This window comes from Mesoplodon densirostris, chromosome 4 (genome assembly GCF_025265405.1).
Source record: "Mesoplodon densirostris isolate mMesDen1 chromosome 4, mMesDen1 primary haplotype, whole genome shotgun sequence".
NCBI classification, from domain to species: Eukaryota; Metazoa; Chordata; class Mammalia; order Artiodactyla; family Ziphiidae; genus Mesoplodon; species Mesoplodon densirostris.
The window spans coordinates 154925620-154951334 of record NC_082664.1 but is presented as its reverse complement, the minus strand read 5'-3'; the positions used below and the strand labels follow the sequence as shown (position 1 = coordinate 154951334).

The 25715-nt window shown below is 38.4% G+C and overlaps 1 protein-coding gene across 14 annotated transcripts in view; it reads right to left on the bottom strand.

The window, feature by feature from the left end:
• Nucleotides 1–25715, bottom strand: part of ZMYND11 (zinc finger MYND-type containing 11) — a 144088-nt gene that overhangs the window by 13418 nt on the left and 104955 nt on the right. For 11 of the 14 annotated variants that reach the window (XM_060097528.1, XM_060097526.1, XM_060097537.1 and 8 more), the window contains 8 exons: nt 10609–10686; nt 10048–10140; nt 8269–8356; nt 7664–7719; nt 6435–6512; nt 5442–5560; nt 468–675; nt 12–80 (listed from right to left, as the gene is read on the bottom strand). In XM_060097528.1, coding sequence (XP_059953511.1) covers nt 12–80; nt 468–675; nt 5442–5560; nt 6435–6512; nt 7664–7719; nt 8269–8356; nt 10048–10140; nt 10609–10686 — 789 coding nt within the window. The remainder of the gene's footprint in view (nt 1–11; nt 81–467; nt 676–5441; nt 5561–6434; nt 6513–7663; nt 7720–8268; nt 8357–10047; nt 10141–10608; nt 10687–25715) is intronic. The other 3 variants (XM_060097534.1, XM_060097536.1, XM_060097539.1) reach the window with 1 other exon arrangement.

Below are 25715 nucleotides of genomic sequence, written 5' to 3'. Positions count from 1 at the left end.
AGGCAACTTACTTCTTTTTTGGGTTCCACACTTTGATTACGTCGTCCTTTCTTTGTTCTCGGTTCTTGAGTGACCTTTAGCTGTGGGCATCATAAAAGTAACAGCACATTATTCCCGACACTATGAAACACTTCTCTGCTGCTAAGACTAGCCAGGGGACCCACAGGTCAGGGGTGAGCACTTGTTCCCTTTCGCATTAGCTCTTTCAAGACCACGTGGTTGGCACTCACAGAATGATTCCTCTGGGCCGAGGGCTTGAAAGAGCTAATGTGCTGGTAGAGTCAGGATCAGGGTTGCTGGTGGCTTCCATGTATTGGAACTGGTTCTGGTTTCTTTCGCAGAGCACTTTACAAATGTTACACGAAAGGAAGAAGAAAAGTCAGAATCTGCTCATTCCAGTGAGGAGTGTGTGCTGACACCTGCACATTCAGAACAAGAGCCGACAGGCTCTCACTGGCGCCTCTCACCTGCTCATTACTGGTAGAGGAGATGCTGGATTCTGCCTCCTCCTCCCCTCTGTCCTCATTCTTAGACTTCCAAAACCTCCCTTCACGAAGGAAGCGCTGATGCAGCTCCAGCTCATCACAGGCCTTCTTCCAGCCCATACTGCGCTTAACATGCAGCCGGTGAACGTTGACTGTGATGTCCTGTATGTTTTCAGAAGGAATCCAGGCCCTGTGAACAACATTGAAAGGGATGGTTAGAAATTTCCAAAATGGGAGGGACTTCCCTGGCCGTCCAGTGGTTGAGACTTTGCCTTCCAACACACGGGGAGCTAAGATTCCACATGTCTCGTGGCCAAAAACCCAAAACATAAAACAGAAGCAATATTGTAACAAATTCGATAAAGACTTTAAAAATGGTCCACATCAAAAAAAAAGAAGAAGAAATTTCCAAAATGGGAGAAACTCTACCAATTGTTAAGTACAATTTGTGGCTTGAATAAAAACTCTTACCAAGTAGAAAATAGGTGAAGTGACATTTGTTTTTCACAGTCATCAAAGCGAAGTTCTCAGAGTGGGAGTGATTCACAGCTCTTTTTAAAATGTTCAATATCTCATTGTTTTGAATACTGTAAATTATTCAAAATCTAGCTATTTGCATATTAGAACTATAGAATCATTTGTAAATGCCCAGAAATTTTTATGAGACACTTACATACAAAATGAGGGCATCTAACAACTATTATCTAGTAAGTCATTACATCCCTATTCATCAGATGAACCATGACTAACAAATGGAAAACTGTTTGTATCATTCAGCAACCAAGTACTCAACTGCGGACACATAAGTTGATCTAAAACTACATTTGGTTCTATTGGGAAGAATGCTAGAAATTTAAGAAAATTTTCCTGGGTGCTAATTGCTTGACTGGACTTAAATTAGTATCCAACTCAACCAGGGCTTACCGTGTGCCAGTGGAAGGCACCACAAAGCATACAGTGCGTGGGACCTATGACTGTTCCCGCCTCATTTGACAGCTGGCAGAGATGCTGGCAAAAATGGGGTTAAGGAAAGCTATTAATTAGCAGCTGGAACCCAGTGAGGGTCCTCACTGCACCTAATTTATTAGGTTGGCACTTCTATATACATTGCCACTACCTTTAACTGAGAAACAATGATAAAACAGTGCAGCACAGAGTTGAGGTGACTCTGGGGTACTCTGGAGAGGAAGAAGGTTTCATTTGGCTGTGAGTGGTCACAGGTTTCATTTGGGCTCCATCTTGAAGGAGGAGTAAGATTTAAACGGGACCATATGAGGGGAGGGCTTCTAGGCAGAAGGGATGTCACAAATGAAATAAGAAAATATAAGGACATGTGAGCCACAGTTAGTTAAGACATTTTCTAGAGCACAGGGTACAGGCTGGGATCCAGCACTATGAATACACAGATTTGCTCTTTTCAGTCTTATTAGGAGTTTCAGAAATACTAGACCTATGACTGTTCTGAAGGGATCTTACCGAATCCCGGCACATGTGCCTAAAGCCAAAAATGTAGACTTCTAATTTGCTTGTACAAACTAAGCTGTTTGCTTTAGAATTTAAAAGCACATTTTAAATATATAATAATCCATAGTTATATGGTAATGATAACTGAAATTGTTAAATTTGAACTTATTTATAAATATTACATTAACAGTGTCATCTGACAGTGCTTTATTAGAAACCAAAGTAAACTACACTTTGAAAAAGAGTGCAGATAAAATTGTGCTTGTGGAAGAGTTCCTTGCCATTAGATCTCGTATTTATATTATATTTACTCTTTCAGTCAACAAACATTTATTGAGCACCTATTACATACCAGTCAATCAATAAAAGTGTTAATAAAACACTTTTTAAAACCAGTATGCTTTTTGAGAGAGATTTCTGTTATAAGCAGTGCTGACTACCTGGAATCAACTTGTGACCTAGGAGAGAATCTTATCCCCTTGGATATATTTAGTCTATTGAATCTATTTAATCTATTGAATTTATTCAATTTATCTACTACCAGCTGGAACCCAGTGAGGGTCCTCGCTGTGTCTAATTATTAGGTTGGCACTTCTACATACATGGCCACTGCCTTTAATCTACTGAATTTAATCTACTGATTTAATCAACTGAATCTATTCTTCTTTTTTTTTTTTTTTTTTTTTTTTTGCGGTATGCGGGCCTCTCACTGTTGTGGCCTCTCCTGTTGCGGAGCACAGGCTCCGGACGCACAGGCTCAGCGGCCATGGCTCACGGGCCTAGCCGCTCCGCGGCATGTGGGATCTTCCCGGACCGGGGCACGAACCTGTGTCCCCTGCATCGGCAGGCGGACTCTCAACCACTGCGCCACCAGGGAAGCCCTGAATCTATTCTTAACATGAGACTTAAGGCTCAATGCAATTCATAAAAACATTCCTATTCTCTCTTAATCATCTCCATTATTGTAGATAATCAGATTTCAGTTTTAAAGAGTATCATTGAGCATGCAATCTGACCTACACTAAAAATAAAAGGCAAACTGCACCCCAAAATTTACAGTAAGTTTAATAAAAAGAGGTAAAATCGAATCTGGCTCTACCTACACATCTGTCAATCCGGAATTCTCTGAATATATGCACAATAAAATGGCTCAGTGATATGATGGCAAATGAACCCAAAATGCCCCCCTTCTTTCTTCCCTGTGCCATTGCTCCCTCCAACTACACGCAGCAGAAAGATTTAGCCCTGCTGACAGTCAGACCCTATCAGCTACTTTTTTTCCTCTGACAGGCAGAACCCTGCATACCCTATGAAAACCCTGCCTGTACTTACCAGGACCACAGGCATCTGCTCCCTGAACATTACAACCTGCTCAGGGTTCAGGGTCTAGGGAGGGAGCAGCATGTTCTGGTGTGAGCATACAGAGGGACTAGTCCAAAATCATTTATTTGCTGAAATTTTTTTTCTCCCACCTAAGTGTAGAGACATGATAAAATGGCTAAAGAATATTTATTGTATTTATTCATGGTGATCTCTGCATAACAATGTGGTATTTAATACCACTGAATGGCACCCTAAAAAATGTTTACAATAGTTTTTAAAAAGTATTTATTAATGAAAAAATGTAAATGTATTTATTAATGAAATGAAAAATGAAAAAAGTATTTATTAATGAAAACTTCCCACCAGGGAAGCCCTAGAATATCATTTTTAAGGTATGTCCCCATCATTCACTTGAAATATCTTGCTGGTATATTGTAACCAGGAAAAGCAAATGAAAAAGATTCATAGTAGGGCTTCCCTGGTGGCGCAGTGGTTGAGAGTCTGCCTGCCAATGCAGGGGACGCGGGTTCGTGCCCTGGTCCGGGAAGATCCCACATGCCGCCGAGCGGCTGGGCCCGTGAGCCATGGCCGCTGAGCCTGCGCGTCTGGAGCCTGTGCTCCGCAACGGGAGAGGCCACAACAGTGAGAAGCCCGCATACCGCAAAAAAGAAAAAGATTCATAGTAAAACTGCATTTATAGTAAAATTGTAGATCTTTTATTTTCTAAAATAAAGTCCTCAGAGTCCCATCTGTCCATAATTTTTTTAGATAAAATCTTCCAAGAAATAAGAAGTCTGGGGGAAAAAGACTCTGGAAATGTAATTTTCTGTTTTAATTCCCTCTTCAGATGACAAACTTACTCTAAGGACCCAAGTAAATCAGCTCAAATATTCTTTTAAAATATTTTCTGCACAGTATATACTGAATGATATAAAACAAACTCACTCATATTATTAATAAAATACCACTCACGGTTGAAGATACTATAAAGTTGTTTTAAAATTAGTGAAAAAAGAAAATATAGGAAAATTCTGATTATCAGATTGTTCTCATCTAGTAGTATGGTTTTTAAAAATAACTGAATTCTTCATTTTTCTAAATTAACTGTTTATTTAATGAAATTAAAAAAACTAAGTCAAATTTTTCCCTCATGTACATTCTTAGATCATAACATCAACACTCTCCTGTACTCCTGAGTTGATTATTTTTGTCTATGGCTTTGACAGAACATTGAAAGTACGGTTGAAACTACCGTAATGATATTACAATTCTATGCAATGAACACATCCTGAGAAGCCTTCCACTTAACTCCTAATACGGATTCAATCCCACCATTAACACGCTTCTGAACCCAACAGTGTCAACTACTGAAACTGTCCTGTTTAGTAACCATTATCTGAAATACACCTAGAAATACCATGTATAGAAAGCACTGTTAGGTGCCCAGTCAAGTTATGTGCTGATTTGTTTTTTAATTTAAAATACACTTCAGAGCTTCCCTGGTGGCACAGTGGTTAAGAATCCACCTGCCAACGCAGGGGACACGGGCTCGAGCCCTGGTCCGGGAAGATCCCACATGCTGCGGAGCAACTGAGCCCGTGCACCATAACTACTGAGCCCGCATGCCACAACTACTGAGCCCGTGAGCCACAACTACTGAAGCCCGCACGCCTAGAGCCTGTGTTCTGCAACGAGAAGCCACCGCAATGAGAAGCCCATGCACCGAAACAAAGAGTAGCCCCCGCTCTCTGCAACTAGAGAAAGCCCGCATGCAGCAACAAAGACCCAATGCAGCCAAAAATAAATAAATACAATAAATTTATAAAAAAATAAAATGGGGGCTTCCCTGGTGGCGCAGTGGTTGAGAGTCCGCCTGCCGATGCAGGGGACACGGGTTCGTGCCCCGGTCTGGGAAGATCCCACATGCCGCGGAGCGGCTAGGCCCGTGAGGCATGGCTGCTGGGCCTGCATGTCCAGAGCCTGTGCTCCGCAACGGGAGAGGCCACAGCAGTGAGAAGCCCACGTAATGCAAAATAAATAAATAAATAAATAAAATGAAACACAGTTCCCACAGTTTCTAATGGCAAAGCCCACAAAGCACTGGTAAAGCAGGACTGGGCACCCCCCACAACTCCTGGAGGCCCAAGGGTGATGGCTGCACATGATTACCTCTGGTGGTGGTGACCGAAGAAGCGGACGTCAACCTGATTGTCCTCTTTCTGCATGACTTTGGCCGGCCAGAATCCAAAACCTTTCATTTTAGCCCAAACCAGTTCATGATTAGGTATCTGGAAATAAAATGTTTTACCTTGTCATACTACTTTTAAAGTATTAAATACAAGAATATCATTAATACTGAACTACTCAGTCAAGCATAATCCATTATTTTGAAAATATTTTTTTTCTAACTCCTAAGCACACAGAACTTACCCCCACCCCAGGATTGACTGATTTTGCCTCTAAGAAAAACACCAAAAAAATTAAAATTTGCATAAGCAATGTGGACCTTCATTTCACAGAAAAGACAGTAAAAAGAATCTCTTTATAGCCTGTGGCATCTGGAATGAAGCCAACAGTGTAACAGTGGCAAACAGAACACCCTAACTTTGCTTCATGAAATACAGTCCAACCCTGGGAGCCTATAAGAAATGGGAGAATTTTAGGCCCTCCTCCCGATCTATCAAGTCGGAGATGCAAATTTTAATGAGACCCTCAAGTGACTGAGGAGCACATTAATGTCTTGGAGAGTAGGGGCTCTCAGGCAGGCTCTTACACCATGGCCAGGGGTGGGCGACTGCCCCTAGAACACTCCTTGAAATCATGCCATTTTAGGGGAAATCACACAGGTATAAGTATATATAAAGAATTAGATTTCTTGTGAGAGAATGAGAAGAAAAGCAAATTTTTACTTTATGTATTAAGGGATTCAATGTTTATTCCTACTCTTGAGGATCCTCATTTTAAAGTCAGAAATGGATACTGATCCCAAGTTGTTTTCCCCATGTTTCAGTTTTTATACTCATTAAAACCATACATACTATGACACAAAGAAAAATATTTAGAAGGATTATAATCTTCAAGCAAATTGGAAATAAACTTCCTTAGAGTAAGACATCAGACACTTAAGAGGTTAAAAAAAAAAATCTCAAAAATTTTACATACACAAGGATAGCAGAACCAATTGTCAGGACGAGCATTTGATAAATAGAAGCAATTCTTGCAAAGTTGTAATTCATCCAGCTGAAAAAGAAAATCAACTATTTAGCCTACATAAAATACACACATGCATAAAACTATATAAAATAGATCCATGCAAATTAACATTCTCTTTCATGTATATTACAGTCTCCAGTTTTTTTCCTTAGGCTTAAAATTCTAATTTTCCAATGAATAATACCAGAAGAGCCTGCCACTTTCTTCTTGGAACCTCCCGAAGGTCCCAGATTGCACTTGGAATAGAGGACAGATTCCTTAGGGGGCCACTGCATCTGACCTCTGCTTCCCCAGCCTCACTGACACCTTTCCAGTTCAGCACTCAGATTAAAGGCTATTTCCCCAGAAATGTCTCTTGATCTACCCATATAAAATATCCACTACCAATAAAAGCAGTCCCTACTTTGCCTCATTCTCTGTCTTAGTGTTATTTTCTTTCATAACATTTTTTTGTAACTTGTAAAGAAACCTATTTTGTCTGTCCTTTTCTTGAGTCTCCCTCTTCAGAATACAACTGTATGAGCAGGAAGCCAGCATCCTGATCCCCATTTTATTCCTCCTAACACAGCACATAGTAGACACTCAATAAACATGTTTAACGAATTTTTAAAAAGTCATATTTGAAATGGAATCAAGAAACAAAACTTTTTATATAAATTGAGACACTTTTGCAAAGATAGTATGGTTATAGATGAGTGTTTCAAATAAGAGAGACCACCCAAAAAATCCTTCCCTAAATATATATTTCATTTATTGTACAAATATGAATGCTGTTGTTTGGATGCTTTTTTGCCTGTATAGTGTAGTAAGAACTCAAATTTGAACCTTTCATTCACAGAGGGTAATGTTTATTGAGTGCCTGCCCAGTGCAGCACATTTACATGTAGTTATATAACTAATACTCTTTAGGGTAGTTAAAGAGGAGAAAACAAAGTTTCCTTTTCTTCTAACTAGTAGAAGTTACTTAGTAACTAAATCTAACTCCCAGGATTTCTCTGAAAATAGTTCTGCCAGAATTCTTCCCCCTCTGTTTGTGTTATTTCCCATGTATGTCATACATGGAAATAAAATTATATTTAAAGAAAATGGCAAAATTAAAATGTACATATCAGAGTGGAATTCTGAAATAGATTAATGTGGAATATAGCAAGAGTTTAGTTATTAGGCATGGATAGTACCTCATGACATGTGTCTTTATAGAGCATCCTTGCTATGTCAGCTTGCTCACTGTCTGCTGTAATTAAAGACAGGTATCTATTACCAGTGATCTAGAAACACAAGACTATCAAAATTAATACAGCCGTTTAAATTTTCTTTCATTTTTAACAAAAGTGGACACATACCATTTAAAACAAAAACGTATATTTAAAATAAAATTAAGGCAGTAAAAGAAAATGCTATCAGCAGCTTTAATTTTATATCCAATATAACATAATACTCTAGGTACAGAGGGACCTCTTTCATTACTTTTGAATGAGGGGATATTAATGCGGAAAATCAAAAGTAATCAAAGTGCTTATAAAAAGCCTTTCAACTAAGTTTATATATAAAACTATGAATATTATTTAGTGTAACTAGAGTTCTGCTTTTGGCCAGTCAATTCTATAAGCTATAACTGCATTACTAAATATTTTTAAGTTTAAACCCTAACATTATTACTTACTTACAGACCATTCAGGTATTGTTTTAATGTAATATTTTATAAAAGATATTTCTCGACATGGAATGTAAATGGTATGAATTTAAAAAACTACACAAAAGAAAAAACCAAAAAATATTCAACCTCCATAGAAAATCACTGTGTTGTGAAGAAGCAACTGAGCATCAGCTTTGAACTCTTCGTAACTTCGGTACTTCCCTTCGTTCACTTTCTGCAGAGGGAAAACAACAAAATGACAAAGGGTTAATGGTGAAAACACCTGTCGGCATTACAGCGTTAGAGTGTAGGAAACAGGCGGATTTTCCAGAATGGCATTACGACTACTCCTGTGTCCCATGGTACTGACAGAATGTACGTAAAAGAAACCCACAACTCCATCTGCAGTTAGACTATTACAGGATGGTGAAGTGTGCAGAGCCCACATCCTGCAGCCACGTTGTCCCCAATATTTATTTACTAGTATGAACTCTGCAGTGTGAACACCTCATTCTGTAATAACAAAAGCTGCCACTAAGCACTGTAAATAACGAAAGCTTTGGTCAGTGGGGTTGATGAGACCCTAACTACGTATCTACTATTTTTATAACTCAAGAGAATAAAAATTGAAAGAGTAAAGAGCTGTTAGCCTCTGTGACAGTTTACCGTTATCACAAAGAAGATACGGTATAATTCTGAATTGGGATTAGGTGCTGATGTATGAACAATTTTAAAGTCCTAGGAGGTCCTCTATGCACCAAGGCAATGATGGTTCTGTCTGGCATCAAGGGTCACAGGGCTCTTTTACGAATATTGATATCTGAACTCCACCCTGAACTTCTCATGGCCTTGGGCTCGCAGGTGCTCAGGCCTTGGCATTGTGCAGCGCTCCCAGGCTACCTGCCTATACCCAGGTGGGGACAACCGCACCCCGCAGTCCCCAAGCACCATCATAGCTTGTATTTTGGTCTGGACTGTAAGCTCCTGAAAGCATGAAAATCATGTCTTCCTCTTCATTTTCTTTATGGTGCTTCTGCTCAAGGTCAGCACTTGCTAACAAGGCACCATCAGCCCAGCCAGTGTGCTCCATGGACCCAACAGGATCAGACTGCAGAACGTGGGGAGGGGCCACACAGGGAGAGGGCAGAGAGGGCAGCTGAGTTCTTCATTGTTCTCAGAGGCTCAGAGTCAGGAAAAGAGGCTATGCCTGAAGCCACACAATCTAGGGGTAGGAGGTAAAATTTAAATTGCTTGTTTTTATGAACAACCTTCATTTATCCCTTTCTTCCACTGAAATAATACACCTTCATTCTTCCTCAGCTATTAAGCAGATTAAGAAATGATAAGATGATTTTAAATTATTCCTATGGTCTCCCTATTATGGCCAACCATAAGATTTTAAAACTTCAAAACGATACATAGGTACAGAATTAATAAATCTGCAAAGCTAACTGGAAACAGGTCAAAGTGTTCATTGGATTTTACTGCAATTTGTAATTAAATATTAATAAACTCATTAATGATCCTCAGCTAGAGTAGGTAAAAATAAGAACTTCATTAAAGAAGGATAAAGTTTTCTAGTTAAAACTTTGTTTTGTTCAAGTGCATGTCATTGTGTTTCCCAAGATCCTAGATCAGTTAGTTCTATGTTCTAATCTTCCCTTGAGAGAAACTCCTAAGTACTGCTTCTAAAACTAGGAAACCACATCCACATGTTAATTACATCTGGAACATTACACTGACCAGGCTACAATACATTTTCTTTAAGCAGCAAGTGTCAAGAATCAACAGGCTGCTGAAAACCAAGCCTCTTAAAAGATGACCCCTAAAGAGCACTAGAGGGAGTGCATGCCATTCACAAGGGCAGCTGCTCAGGCAGGAGGGCGGCAGGTGCACGACCAGGGCTGTGCTGTCAGGGAGCTTTACCTCCTGAATGGCAGGGACGTCGACCGCCGAGTGCACCAGCCGCCGGTACATGGGGTGTTTGTTGTCCTTCCCCTTTTTATTAAGGTCAATAGCCTGAAAGGTCATGAGACACATCAGTTTAAACGTGGCTAGAGAGAGGGGTAAAACATCAATTTCTAAACAACAAGTACTTTAGAACTTAATGAAAAATGTACATGCACTATAGTTTAATGTGGCATTCCTTAAGGTTTGAATAGAAAGAACAGTTATTTTGGAAAATTCAATTTCATTTTAAACACTAATTATCAATGAAAATGTTCATTCTGATAAATGGAATTTTAAAATATAAATGTTTCTAATCTAATACAGCTAAAGAAATGCCTGAGTTGAAAACAAAGACAAAACAAATTTAAAAGCCTTTTATAGAACTATTTACTGCACAAAAGAAACGGGACAGCAGTGGTTTCCACCCCTCACACTGCTCTATGCATATTTGCTCCTTGTCAGTCACTAACTTTTAAGGAGTAAGCCAGAGTGAAATATATTCTGGGCGATTCTGAGAGCCCCCCTTACAGGACTCACCCTCTCCTTCATGCGGGAGACGATGAACCTCAGGTACGTACTCATCTCCTGCTTGTTCGTATTTTTCTTCTTGATGCTCTGTTAAAGATAGAAAAGGCCAAGATAAAATCTGATCATTTATAAGTCTATATTCTTGTAAAAGATGTCTCTTATATAAAAGATAATAGTATGATGAGTCATAGCGATGATTTTCTTAAAATATGTACTATTTCCAACATTATCTGATGCCGAAAAATTCTTCAAAATTTGCATACCAAAAACAGCATTTAACAAGGTAGGAATCGGAAAATATTATACTGTCCTTGACATAATAACTTAGAGAACTATGCATTTTTTTTCTTTTCTTGATGTTTAAAACTTCAACCAATTTTCAGATGAAAAGAAATAATAACAATAACAATAATGATATAATAATGATATAATGTAGAATCGCTTATTTTATTTAAAAAAATCAGTGGCTGAAATCCTTTAGGGAATATTTGAAAATAGCAATATTGAATGGTGAATTTCAACATAACATTATTCTCTGTTAAAAAGATTATTAAATGTCTGTGTCACAAAGGAATTACATACACTGCAGCACACACATCTACATAACTATTCTAAAGTGTCACGGATCTCTTCAGTAATAACTCCAATTTCTGTTAGTCTTGCCTAAAAGCTAATTAGGTTCCTTCATTTATCTCTCAGAAAATCTAACTTTACATGAAGAAAAAAAGACAGGATTTTTTAACTTTTATGTCATTTCTAGACAGCTAGGAAACAAGGACCAATGTTCCCGTTTCCCTTGTCAAGGTTAATATACCATGACAGACACTGGACCATAAGTAGACTGCACCGCAGAGGACTGAGTAGGTTTGGGCCACTATTTAATAGACGCTGTAACTTTTTCAGGCTGCTACATTGTGAGTATCTACCCAGTGGTATTGTTACTTACTCCCAAAAGAATTTTATACACAGGAAGTCATCTCAATATGCTAAGTACAATGGAAGAAGGAGCAAAAATTTCTCATGTAAATGAGAAACCTTAGGTATGGATTAAGCAAACTGATTATACATACACAACATTAAAATATCTGCACAAAAAGTGGAAAACTGTTTTCTGAGCTGGAGACTTACTTTCATACACTTCATGTTTGACATGATCCCCTCCCTTCCTCCTCACCTGGATTCTTTGGCAATGCAGTCACTGCTCTCCTTACTCAGCTTTATTCTATGACCTGTGCAGTTTTATTATGGAGCAGTTTTTCTCAACCCCGGCCATACCTCAGATACACTGGCGGACTCCCATAAAATGCAGCTGGACTCCACCCCTGAGCATCTGAATTGGAATTTCTAAGGGAAAGTTCGTTCATTTACTGTTAATTCCTCAGGTGGTTGTGACATCTGGCGAAGACCAAGTACCAATGGTGTAGATGTGGAGTTTAAAATGCAATGACATTTCCTGAACCCCAGGTTTCATAATCTCTGGGGAAAGGGACTTTGATGTAGCTTGTAAATTCTCATTTTAAACAAAATCCCCAGTGAGTCCCAGGCACACAAACACATGAGAACTATTAACTGCTCCCTCCTGTAAGCCAGAGTAAAACAGTGGATCTGAAACACAATCAGCTATCAATGCTTTTGCGTAAACATTCTTGCTAGCATGGCCATCCCTCCAAGCACTGCTTTCTATACTAAACAGCTTGATGAGCTGTTGGATATAGGGAAGAAAGGGTAAGAAGGCCAAGAAGCCTTTTTCCTCACCTCTTGGGAAACCTATATTCCCTTAAAAAGAGAGGAGAATAAAAACAAATGCTTCCAGGGAGTTTCCTGGTGGCCTAATGGTTGGGGTTCCGGGCTTTCACTGCCGTGGCCTGGGTTCAATCCGTGGTTGGGGAACTGAGATCCTGCAAGCCGCATGGCATGGCCAAAAACAAACAGACAAAAAAACGAAATGCTTCCAACTACATGCTCTATCATGCCAACTCTGAAATATTTTGGGAGCACTACTAACACTGCAGACTCCAAATATCGTTCTGATCATTAAATCATACAACTGTGTATAAATTCAGGTATAACAGCAATCTACATCAGATTAGAAGTCTTGTAATACTATCTGTGGGGTCATGGTTCTTTTAATAGGTAAAATATTATTCAGGTGAAATATACAACCAGCACTGTATGTAGTGCTGAAATATTACTTTAATGGTCACTAAAAATGGTGCCAAACTAAGCAGGGTGGGAACACTCTCCTCTCTGGGTCTCCCATTGAATACCTCGAGCTCAACCAGGCAATGAGTGCTCTTGAAGCCCATGTCCACCAGTGCTGGGATGTCTGTAGTCACTTGAGAGGTGACGGCGGGGATGGGTGCTCACTGCATCCCCTGCAACATGGCTGCCCTGTCTCCAGGGCTGCTGTGTATTCTACACATGCACAGGAATATATTTTTCTCATTTCTGCACTCTCAACATCAACCTATGAAGTACTTCACTGTTAGTTAGAATCCAACTCCTTTTGGTTTTAGAGCCTTAGAAAATAAAGCAATTCAGTGTTTCTCTGTAGGTGAAATTTATGCAGTGCTAGAATCAGAATATCTCTACAGGCATACCTCGTTTTATTGCACTTTGCAGATACTGTGTTTTTTACAAACTAAAGGTTTGTGGCAACCCTGCATTGAGCAAGTCTATCGGTGCCCTTTTTCTGACAGCATTCGCTCACTTAGTGTCACTAGGTCACATGTAGTAATTCTCATAGTATTTCAGACTTTTTCAATATTACTATATTATTGTATTTGTTACGGTGATCTTTGATCAATGATCTTTGATGTTACTATTGCGAAACAATTATGACTCGCTGAAGGCTCAGACGATGGTTAGCATTTTTTAGCGATGAAGTACTTTTTAATTAAGGTATGTACCTTTTTTGACATAATGCTATTGCATACTTACTAGTTTAAACATAACTTCTATGTACATCCAGAAACCAACTAGTTTGTGCAACTAACTTGATTGTGATACTTGCTTTACCGTTGTGGTCTGGAACCAAATCTGCAATACCTCCGAGGTATGCCTGTATAGCTAAAATATCCTAACCAACTGGTTCTTTCCTTGAAACAAAAAATATTGAAACTTTTTGAAACAGTAGGGAAAACCCTATTTTACTTTGCTTAAGTTTAGGTAACTGTGCATTACATTGTTCATGTAATTCCCCTGTTTAAATGAAGGTCTATTTTCAGTTCCTATTTCCTTTCCATAGAGAATCTACAAAATACATGGGTATTACATGCTCTCAGAATGCTTTTACTTTGGTTTCACCTGTTTAAACATTTTTAGATTAATTGCTAATTTAGAATAACCATGTGCAGCAACATTTCTTTCTGGGAAGACTCCAAATGTACAGAATTCAGGCCGAGGGCCTTAATTTTACAAAACTATAATAAATGATAAATTAGAGGATAAAAATCTGATTTTGTATCATGTTTAAATTTGCTTAGAGTAAGGTGCTAGAGTATCTCTCCTCTTCAGTGTGCAGTTGAAAGTGGTGATATATGCTTAGAAAAGTGACTATATTTCAGCAAAATGTAAAAGGAAACAAGGGGGATGGATGACTTTCTGTGGCTAAATAGATGTGACCCACCCCCACCCTTCATAGCTCCAACTCTGGCAAAATATTACTACCTAGAAAGTCCCCTACACATTTTATAAAGTGCCACCCAGATTTAGGCATCCCACTTCAGTGCTGATTACCTCTGTTTGTGCATTAGAACCGCCTGGGAAAGCCTTTAAAAAAACACCAATGTCCATTTATACAAAGTTCTGGAACAGGAACAACTTATCTGATGGACACTAATGACAGTGGCGCCCATCTGGTATGGGGTGGGATTCAACGGTCATGTCGGTGGGACTTGGGTGCACAGCTATGTGTGCATTTGTCTATTTCTCAAGTGGCATATTCAAGACTTGTGCAAATCACTGCAATGTAAATTTTACCTCCAAGGAAAAAGCCACCACTGTCTAGGTGCCACCCAGAGATGGTGCTGACACTGGTTTACAGAGGAGCCTGGGCACTGGCAGTCCTAACACCCCAGGTATTTCTCACAGGCAGTCCTGACTGAGAACCACGGCACAGCAATATAAGAGAGGCTGTTTCCTTACACAAACACATGCAGTGGCCCAACTCACCTCTGCTGCTGTCCCGAGAAGAGTCAAGAGGCAGAGCTGCAAAGCTGGCTTCTAAAGTGACACCAGATCTAGAAGCCTCTCTGTCTACTTGCTCACACTAACAGAAAGGCACCTCTCTCACGTTTCAACTATTTGTTGGTTCTCTTCAGTTAACGTATTAGGAACTTCAATCATTATGGCTGTATAGGAGTCACCAAAAGAAGTTTCCTATCCAAGGATGATTATTTTTTTGAAAGCCTCTATGTTACTTGTTTACTTTAATTTTTTTACTTGCTGCCCAATACATCTTTTCTGGTGACAGATATGGGATTCTACTGAAGATGTAGGGCAAGAACTGAAGTGCGTGTGAACACTCCAGTTGGTAAGTGTATCCAGGAGGCTGGGGGAGCCCACTTCCCACACGTGCGGGCTGAGGCACTTGCTCAGAGAAGAGAAGCAAACAAAAGAGAAGACCCTGAACAGATGCAAAATCTCTTCCAACAATTTGTAGGGACGAAGCACTTGTTATAAGATGCTTTCACAGTTGCTGAACTTGTGGGCTTTCTTTTTAACACTTTCTGGTTATGATTTAGAGAGTTGGTATTTCACAAAGGAAATCAACAGAGCACACAGCTCTGTCCAGGGCTGCACCCTAAGACTTCTAAGGACATCTTAGGTAGCATGTTGTGAGCTGCCTTATGTGACAGTCACAGCAGAGTTAGTGCCTGTCGGCCAAACCAGGACATTGGCGTGGCTTGAAAAAAGCCACTATAAGAGAAATGGAAGAGGTAGCTTCTAAGGTAAACACCATTCTGCTTGTAACATAACTAAGCAGATAGCTCTTGACAACAAGGTAAGAAAAACAGAAAAATAGTGCTGTATAAAATCTGCAGATTATTTCAGATCCAATTCTTTCTCAGACTTTGAAGACCTCAGAACTCCTCAGTAAAGGCCTTTTTGTAACAGCTCAGGATCCACCAGAGTGAAGCCCAGTAAGTTTTGGTAACTGCCCATATCACCTGGCAGCATACAGGAGTGACTTTGGTCAATATCTACAAATAATAAAGAGCGAAACTTCCTATTACATGCCCAAAGTTGCTGCAACCATTGTTAGACGACAGAAATCACATGGCCGAAGCTGTGTTACAAAGGTGGATAAGACATCCACTAACCTAAGATGCACTTAAGTATATTACAGATAACCGAGGGGCTGCTTCCCTTTAAGGGAAAAATAATAGAAAATCTTGAATATCTTCTTGAGTAAGGAATTCTTAAGCTAGTTACAATAATTGCTGGATTATAGCAAATCAAATGAGTCTAGGTAGATACCACAAGACAAAACATGAATAAAGTAATTCAGCCATGCTCAGTGCCTTACAGTGTTTTTTGGCTGGAAGCAGGTAGGAACAAGTTTTGATCCTGTCAAGGTTTATCCACAGCTGATTATTGATAATGATGCCCAAGCACCATTATTTGAAGGAACATTCAGGACTGAATGGTCTGGAATTTTCAATGTGCCCTAGAAACACAGGGCACTTCAGTTGTAGAAACATATTTTAGCAGAGAATTAACTTCTGGAAATACCACTTCTATACACCAAGTATCCAAAAGAAAAAAAGAAGTGTAAAATCAGAAATCCAGGGGTCTTTTCCTTAGATAATATATTTGTGCTGCTCACGTCGCCAAATCCAAGCTCCCAAGTCTGTTATTAACAAGGGCTTCCCACTTTCTTGGGGATTCCCAACACCCAAAATGTTCTTCCCACAGCAGGCTGGACCAGAGGCAGGCAAACTTCTGTGAAGGGCCAGACGGTAACTATTTTAGGCTTTGAGGACATTCAGTTGGTGGCTGTCTCAACTACTTAGCCCTGCTATTGTGGTGAGAAGACAGCTATAAATAATGCATGCGTTCCATGAGCAGGGCTGTGTTCCAATAAAACATGTAAATACTGAAATTTTAATTTCTTATAATTTTCACATGTCACAAAATATTATTTCTCTCTTCCTTCAACTATTTAAAAGTATAAAACCCACCCTCAGCTCACGAGCAGTACAAAAACAGGTGGTGGGCTTGATTTGGCCCATGGGTCATAGTTTGCCAACCCCTGGACTATAAGTTCTATAATAGCAGGGTCCATGATGGTCTAGTTCAGTGTTCTTTTGCCAACGCATCGTACAGTATCTGTCAAATAGTAAATACTCAATAAATACTAGTTGAATTGAACTAATGGCAGTCATTACTAACCAACTTCATTGCCTACTAGAAAAAAACATTCCATGTAGTTGAACTCAACAAGATCCTTCCAAAATGTGAAATATTTATTCACACCCAAGCTGTGTTAGCACATTCAAGCCACTATAAACCATTTTGTTAATGTTTGTCACTGTCAGATGACACCTAAATAGGGCTGATGTCCTCTAACAATCAGAGGCTCACTTGATGTTAGTGAGCGTGCAGGAAAGCTCGTGAGCCTCAACCCCAAGGATGTGTTCTAAACAAGCACATCCAGTGATTCTGCTACAGATGGCCTCTGGGGCTTATTGGAGAAACACTAGTCTGCATATAAATTACCTATATTGTCAGAGGAACCGGGAAGCTCCAAGCTCTCCTCCATAACTATCTGTAATCACAGAATAGAAATGAATCCCAATGAATTTTAGCTGCACACAAATTGCCTATGTTAAGGAACTCAGGGGCTCTACAATATTCTCTATAACCACTTGTAATGCTGGAATACAAAGGAATCAAAGAATTTATAAGAAACCCAATATTTGAGATTTTAACAGTAGAGCTGGTCTGGTGGGAGTGGCCCCAAGCCCTACTATTTCTCCGCTGTACCACTGGGACCCCAGCAGCCCCTCAATGACAATCACTTTCTAGCACAGTCTTCTAAAAATATACCAATGTTCAGTCTTGTTCAACCCCAGTACTGACACACTGAAATTAACTCTCCTCTACAAGAGCAGAAGAACAGAACACCACACCTGCTGCCAGCACCAGCGTAGGAACTTGGTTAAACACTTCTGCATTCGGAGTGCATGACTCCCTATAGCTCCATCCTACATCTCCCACAGACAGTCCAGCAACAATCATCTGCACTTGAGTTTCCAGCACTAGTATTTTTGGTTTTTTTTTTTAAACTTAAGTTAAAGAAACTTAAGGTTAAAAATCTCCGCTAGGCTGTCATAAATATGCCTTCTTACTCATAGGTAAAAGTTGAACTTGGAGGATAATTCAAACCACAAAGAACATCTTGAGGTGGATTCTTGGAGTGTGTTGGCAAACATGACTCTACTCTCAGGCACTCCCTACTTGAGAAGCTGCTCCTACAGAATCACTAATGCACAGGGTTTCCAGACTTCTTCATAGAGATTTACAGAACAGCACTGAATGCCACTTCAGCTGTGTCTATATTTATTAATTTTAACAGAGACAACTCTTTGCTCTGTGATTGAGGTTGGGAGGTTTTGACTAAGTTCAGATGATATAATCAGCTTTGTATCTGCCTGTCTAGGGTGATTTACCAACTATTAAAGTATAGTCTCAAATTAATTCCACAAGTCACACAACTGACTGGTATTGTGAAAACATGGAGAATTTCTATATCCACTACATCCACATAGAAATTGCTATAATACTAGCTATAGAGAGAAGGGTGTTACGTTATTCTTGTTATGTCAGGAATTTTATTATTCAAGATTAAATTTACTTTTGGACATAACTTTAAGTTCTTCTCTAGCATGTTACAGGGATTTAAGAATAGGAAAGGGACATTTGCAAGTTTATGGAACACAGGTTGTGTCTACTTGTTCCTTCCATCTTCTACCAACACTAGTCTTTAAAGAAAGAACAAGATCCAAAAGGCAGAGGGAGGACGGATTCTTCAATGGAGTAAACCTTTCCATTCTCTCTTCTGAAAATCACTTGTCTCTGTTTTGGGGTCACAGAATGAGTATCATATGTTCTCTGCTTAATGAGGCTGACAACCAGCCAACATTACACTACCTAACTCCCCACTCCTTCCCCTACCTCCCCACTCCTACCTCTCCACCCCTTCCTCTCCGGCCTCATCACCTGCAGAGACAGTAAAAGGAAATTGTGTGCACTTTGTACATCTTTTCAGTACATCAATACTGGAAACACTAAATGAGCTTTCTATTTATCTAGATTAAGTTGTAAGCATCTTGATGTAGGAACCAGCCCAACTATTAACTCTTTAATCCCTTATAGCTAAAATAAAAGATAAAGTTCTATTAACATTTTTTAAAAGCCATTAAAAAGATACATATCAAGGGCAAAATACACCCCAAACATTTCACACTCACATCCAACCCTTTCTGACTGTAACTTGTTAAATTCATCATGGGGAGGCAATGTGGAAAGTGTGGAGATTTTTTCTTTCTTGATTGGCTCCAGGTAGTTTTATAAAGACCTTATATAAAAATACATGAGATTTTACAATTTTATATCCTAGATCCAATTTTAAAAATCCTTTATCAATGTTCCCATTACTTTTTCCTCTAGTAAAGCCCGAAATGAATACCAAAACTGCCTTATAAAGTAATTGGTTCAGACAAAGATCTTCTTAAAAATTAATTTTCTACTTTTGTGAGTATAAAAATAAGACCCCATTGTCTTTAAAAATTGTAAAAAAAAAATTTTGATTAATGTTCATTCATAGCTTTTAATACTATGATTGTCTACACTTTTTAAAAACGCTTCTTCTATTTTATTTAAAAATCAAATCTCTACTCCAGAATTGATAATATGTATCTTGAAGGTAAAGGTACTTACTTTCAGGGTCAAAATCGTAATAAACTTCCCACATTAAAAAAGGAAGACTAATCAGAAAGCAAGAATACAGTTTCACAGAAGATACATAGAGTAAAGAATATATGTTTAAAATATTTTCGTTTCGCATTTTGTCCTGTTTCACTCTGAACATTAAATGAGAATTCTCCTTAATTTTGAGATTTAAAAAAACTATACTGCCTACATACCCAAAAGAATGAAAAATGAATTCAGAAGTAAATTTCTATCTCCAGTTTCAAGAAATAGCTTTCATCATGAGTCACAGTACAAATGACTCAAATATAACTTACCCAGAACTAAGTTAACAGTTACAAGTCAGTATGTACCCATGGTGACCTCCTAAATAGCAACTCAGTCTTGGTTCAGTTTTAGTTAACAGTTAAATTCCCTTGTTTTCAGTAGCTGTCTAACGAGTATACTATACCCCATATGAAAAAAATATATAGTACCTGGGGATTAACATCCAATCTAAAAGTTAATTTTAAATGCTTTCTATAGACTTCTTTCTGTATATATCTATTAAGTTTCCTGTAAAATAGACATCTTCATTCTAAATATTTTAAGGAGAAGCTGCAGCAGTAGGTAGATTTTAGGAATAATTCCTACTAGTGTAGCTCCCTTCCTCGGATCTCCTTAGATGGCCTACTAGTCAAGCATCAGAGAATCAGGCGCTGCAAATTTGGGAGAGCTTTGTGGATTAGATGTAGAACCAAAGTATTCTTAAATAAGTAAAATTCTCCCATATAAATTCTTCTTCATTTTCTTATCTACATTTTCTTGTGTTTCTGTATTTTATTAGTAGGCTAAGTTGCTTCACCATACATTTGTACATTAACACAAATTTTAAAGTTTGTGACCCTTAAACAGAGAAAAATACCATATGAAACATTTGTGGGCAGATGAGTATTTTATAGTTTTAAAGACATACTGGAATAATATATCCCCTATCCAATACTTTGAATGCTATTTTTTCTTTTGTGACTTAAGTTGATCCCTTCATATATAAGTCACGACAAGTGCATCATAAAGGGGATGTAAAGTGAACCAAAGATGTTAAGGATATAAATAGTAATACAACATTTTTATATTATAAGACAATTATAAAAGCCTAAGATATGGGTAAGGGAATAAGAGGTACAAACTACAATGCATAAAATAAATAAGCTACAAGGATATTTAGTACAACACAGGAAATACAGCCAATATTTATAATAACTAAATGGAATATAACTTCTAAAAATTGTGAATCACTACGTTGTACACCTGAAACATATAATATGTATGTCAACTATACCTCAATTAAAAAAAAAATAGACATCCCAACTTAAAAAAAAAATCTTTGGATGGATTTCACTGGAGCAGCACAGCGGACCAAATATGGAAAAGGAGGCAAGGAGGTCACTGCAGACTTCCCATTCTAGTACTTTCCATGGGAGCACAGTTCAGGGCCCTACATTCTGCTCCCCAATGACAGATTTTAATCCTAACATAAAATGTTCATTCATCTGAATTTGAAAGGAGCAGTAACATGAATCTACAACTCCTTAAAGTTATAAAAACAAAATTCATTTATGTAAGGAACATGAACATATTCAAAGAGGATGGAGGAAATAGGGAACTTTCAAAATACTGTCTCAGAATTGTTAGCCTGGGAAGTGCCAACTATTTTGTTTTGCTATACAGTTTCCCCTGCAGTTGATCTTCTGATTTTTAGGAAGTACCAGCTTAATAGCAAACACAGCACTATCAAATATTGTAGCCATTGATCTGTGCACTATACGTTACGTTACACCACACTGTAACTTACACAGCCACAATGCAGTGCTTGCTGAACAATCTGCTGTGCAGAGGAGGGGCAGCAGGGCGCAAGCTGGTTTATAACCTTCCTTTAGAATTCTTCCAAGTCGGAACTATGGCTTGATGGGGAGAACAAATGCCAGGCCACTCGTGAGGCTGACATTTTGTATCAAAATGTTTCTCTTGGAGTACTACAGGCATTTCGATATGCAGTTATAACACTGCACTGTCTAATACAGTAAGTAGCCATAAGCCACATGTGCCAAACTGAAATCCAGTTCCTGGGTCTCCAAGCCACATTCAAGTACTCAACAGACACATGCCCAGTGGCTCCTACTGGACAGCACAGAGAGAACACTTCCATGCCCATACAAAGATCTACCAGATAGCTATGATCTAAAAAGCAACATGGCGCCAACCTGGGGGGTGGTCTTAGGGTTTCCTGTAAGATGTCACCTTGCCCATGTATTAAAAAACCCAAGTAGATATCATTCAAATAGTACCACGATGTTTACCAGCAGGGTTGGAGGCAAGTGTGCAGTGCGTGCACGCACACACACATACATGTACATGCATAGCTGGACACACACATGCATACACACGTATATGCACACAACTCTGACATGCATACACACATACACATTCACACAGACATGCATTGCATACACGTATGCTCACAGGCACACACGCACACACATAGTCTTGTGCACACACACAGGCCTGCCTTCTGCAACTACAGCATCAAGGAAAAAATGACTTTGTAACCTGCAAACTATATAAATGAAAATGAAGGAACATTAAAATGAGATATCCATTTGGAGCCTATCAAATTGGTAACAAAAAATTGGAGAATACTTTCAATGTCGGTGTAAATGGGTATAATCTTCTGGTGATTTTTTTTTTTTTTTTTTTTTTGTGGTACGCGGGCCTCTCACTGTTGTGGCCTCTCCCATTGAGGAGCACAGGCTCCGGATGCACAGGCTCAGCGGCCATGGCTCACGGGCCCAGCCGCTCCGCGGCATATGGGATCCTCCCAAACCGGGGCACGAACCCGTATCCCCTGCATCGGCAGGCGGACTCTCAACCACTGCGCCACCAGGGAGGCCCTCTGGTGATTTTTTTAATCACAAACTGAAATGTGCCTATCCTTTAAGAATTCCACTTCAATGAATTTATTTATCCTGTGAAGGCAATCAAACAGAATTAGGTAGACATATGTAAATTAATTCTCTTTTTAAAAAATAAAATTGACTACATTTTGTTTTGAAGATATATCCTTTAGGCAAATAAAATCTCTAAAGCAATTTTCACTTAAAAGTTATGGTTTTCTCATTTTTTTTCCTGGAAAATTCATGGCTATTTCAGGAATATAAAATTCAAATATATCTAAATATAACAAAATATAAACTTCAGTTTCATACAGAAATAAATTATTATGAGCAGACTGCTCTTCCAGGTGTAAGGGGGGCATGATCCCAGACACGGTGGTACCGGTGTCCCATCCCCCGCCCACCCTGACAGGTGAGTTTCAGTGCAGTGTTGCTGGTCAGACAGCACATGGAAACAACATAAATGTGCATCAGGGAAGCCCTTTCACATTGTAGAAAAAAGATGTCTGGGACATTGTTGAGGAAGCAAACTGGCTATGATCCAGCAGTGTATGTAAGCCATGAATCCATCCAGTTACACAAATGGATACAGCTGGATGTGCATGTGCGCACAGAGAGGTCTGTGAGCACATTCACCTGTGATGCAGTCGCATTTCTGGGAATTTTATTTTTTTGCTTTATCCTCCTCTAAATTATTTGATTTTTTTTACAGTAAACTTTTAAAAAAGTAATTTAAAATTCTTTTTTATTTTCAATTAATAAGAGTTCTCAGTAACAAGAGTGTGAAACAGGACATTACTTGAACTTTTTTCAAAGCAAAATACTAATCTGATATTCATGGGCTCTATTTCAATAACAATCTACTGTACTTGTAAAATAATAGTTTAATTATTGTTTAGAAAGGCATACATTCCAAAGAAATATCTTCAGGATTCTGAGATTTATTATGAAAACTGAAAAAACTATTCTAAATTGAGAAAAATTCCCATCATTGCCTTCTTAAGATATTTTGGAATTCATCAGATATATGATATAAAGTTACTTGAGCTGAAGTGAGTCTGGTAACAGCTGACAGCTGGGTGAGAGGTAACCTATTCAATGCTGTAAGGGACAGAGGTTATATAAAAACAAGTCTTCTGACCACTATAAAGTATTAAAAATGTTTTCATCTTCAATTTTATATAGCAGTGATTGGCTTCTATCCACTATTTGTCCTGTATTGAAATTTGGCCCTCGCATCTTATCTTCAAAATTCCTCATTAGTAAATCTAATTAATATATATTCTTTCCAAACACTAATTTCAAAGAAAAGTAGAGAAGTCATTATGCTGACTTGGAACCATAATTTTTAAGTTTCGGTCTATAGACTTAGTCCTCTTAGTCCAAGAATATTTAAATCTGGTCAGTCACTCTCATGTTAGATTATTAAAAACAGCTTTACTGGAAGTCTTGACACATGGTTTAAAAAAAAACCCCAAACCAACCAAAAAAGATATTTAAAATTCTCTTAGAATCTCAAGGTTATTATTATCCCTTTTCTCAGGAAGGAAACTGTTAGCACTTATCCTTTTCTTGAAGATAACAATTTAAAAAATAGAACAGATCTAACATAGAAATAACTATCTCTTTGGAATTTTTAAAGCTCAAGCTAAAACTCACCATCCCCAACCCAGACACAGGCTTTTCGAGTCTAACAAAAGAGTAGCTCACAGTCTATGAAAGGAATATGTGAATCACAATTTTTTATTGACTCATAGCATCATTTCAGTAAGCATAATTATATCACAATGTGAAAATATCTGGCCTGACAAAGACAAAAAGAAAACCAAAGGAAAGAAGAGAAAGGCAGGATGGGATTGGCTAAGTTCTACTTTGGCTATCACGTTTCTGTGCGAGCCAGCAACTCACTGAAATTAAAAGTTTTTCATCTTATCAGTCAAGAGTAGAGCAAACACATTTAGAAAATGGAATCTGACTACTTGATAGTGAATTCTGACGGAGAAAGTATTACACATTTTCTTCAAAGGTCTAAATGTTCAACTTCCATTCTTCATGTAAGGAATATAAAACATCTACCATCACGTTTAACCCAACCTCAAAAATCCCAGTGTTTTTGTTTAAATTCTTTACCATGAGAAGATGAACTAAATATTAGATATTAAAAAGCTATGGCTATAAAGACACAGGTGTGTCCAGAATTGTATTTCCTAAGTCCCTGAGTCCCTATTATTTGATCAGTGACCACACTTCTTTTATATTTTCACTACATTAATGCTTCTGTTCTTCAGATCTCATTAATTCTTTACTTCCTCTAGTGTAAATTGTTACCAAAAACCAGGAGATATTTACTGGTAAAACACAAATCCATGAGAGTAAATTACGAGTATTAATGCAGTTCCCACATGACCAATAACACTGATTTCTTGTAGCCATTATAATTCCTGCAGACCTCAAAGAGGAGGTCTATACCTTGAGGCCTGATACTGATTTATTCAGACCTAGGGATTTATCACGACTTATCTAGCATTTAGGCATTTGATTACAAGTCATCATTACACATTTTTTAAAATGCGATCCCTATGGTCTTTTTTTTTCTGCCTACTGAATATGCACAGTAGTGCTGTTAAGAAGCATACCAAGGTAATACAAAGCCACAGACACTAAGGGAAGACTAGAATGAACACTGTACTTTGCTCATCGTGCTGGCAAATGAGCCAAGAAATTTTTAGCTGATACCACAGAGGAGATAATTATAAAGACAAAACTTTTTTTGGACGAATAAATGAGTATTATAAAACATATTCACCAACAGGACTCATGAGTAATCTGGGCAATTTGCATGGTTCCAAGTAAGTATCTTAACAATTCTAAGTACAAAACAATAGAAGTTCCAATCAAATAATTCTTTACTGATCACCATCAATGCCATACATAATGTAGTGTTTAGGCATCTCACATCACTCATATACACACATACCACATTTGCAACCAACAAGCACAGCCATGTATACTTTTCAATGGGGAAATAATATGAATGAAAATAACTGTGGGAAGTACCTATTTTACCTACCAGACTATTTCATTTTGTAGAATTCTTTATATACAACTGTTCCATCCCTCCACCCTCCAAATAAAAGAAATAAACTAACCCATGATATGACAAAAAATAAAGGCAACATTACATGGATATAAAATGGGAAGTAGATACAGAACGTTTCCAACAACGTGCCTTTTGCTACCTGTGTT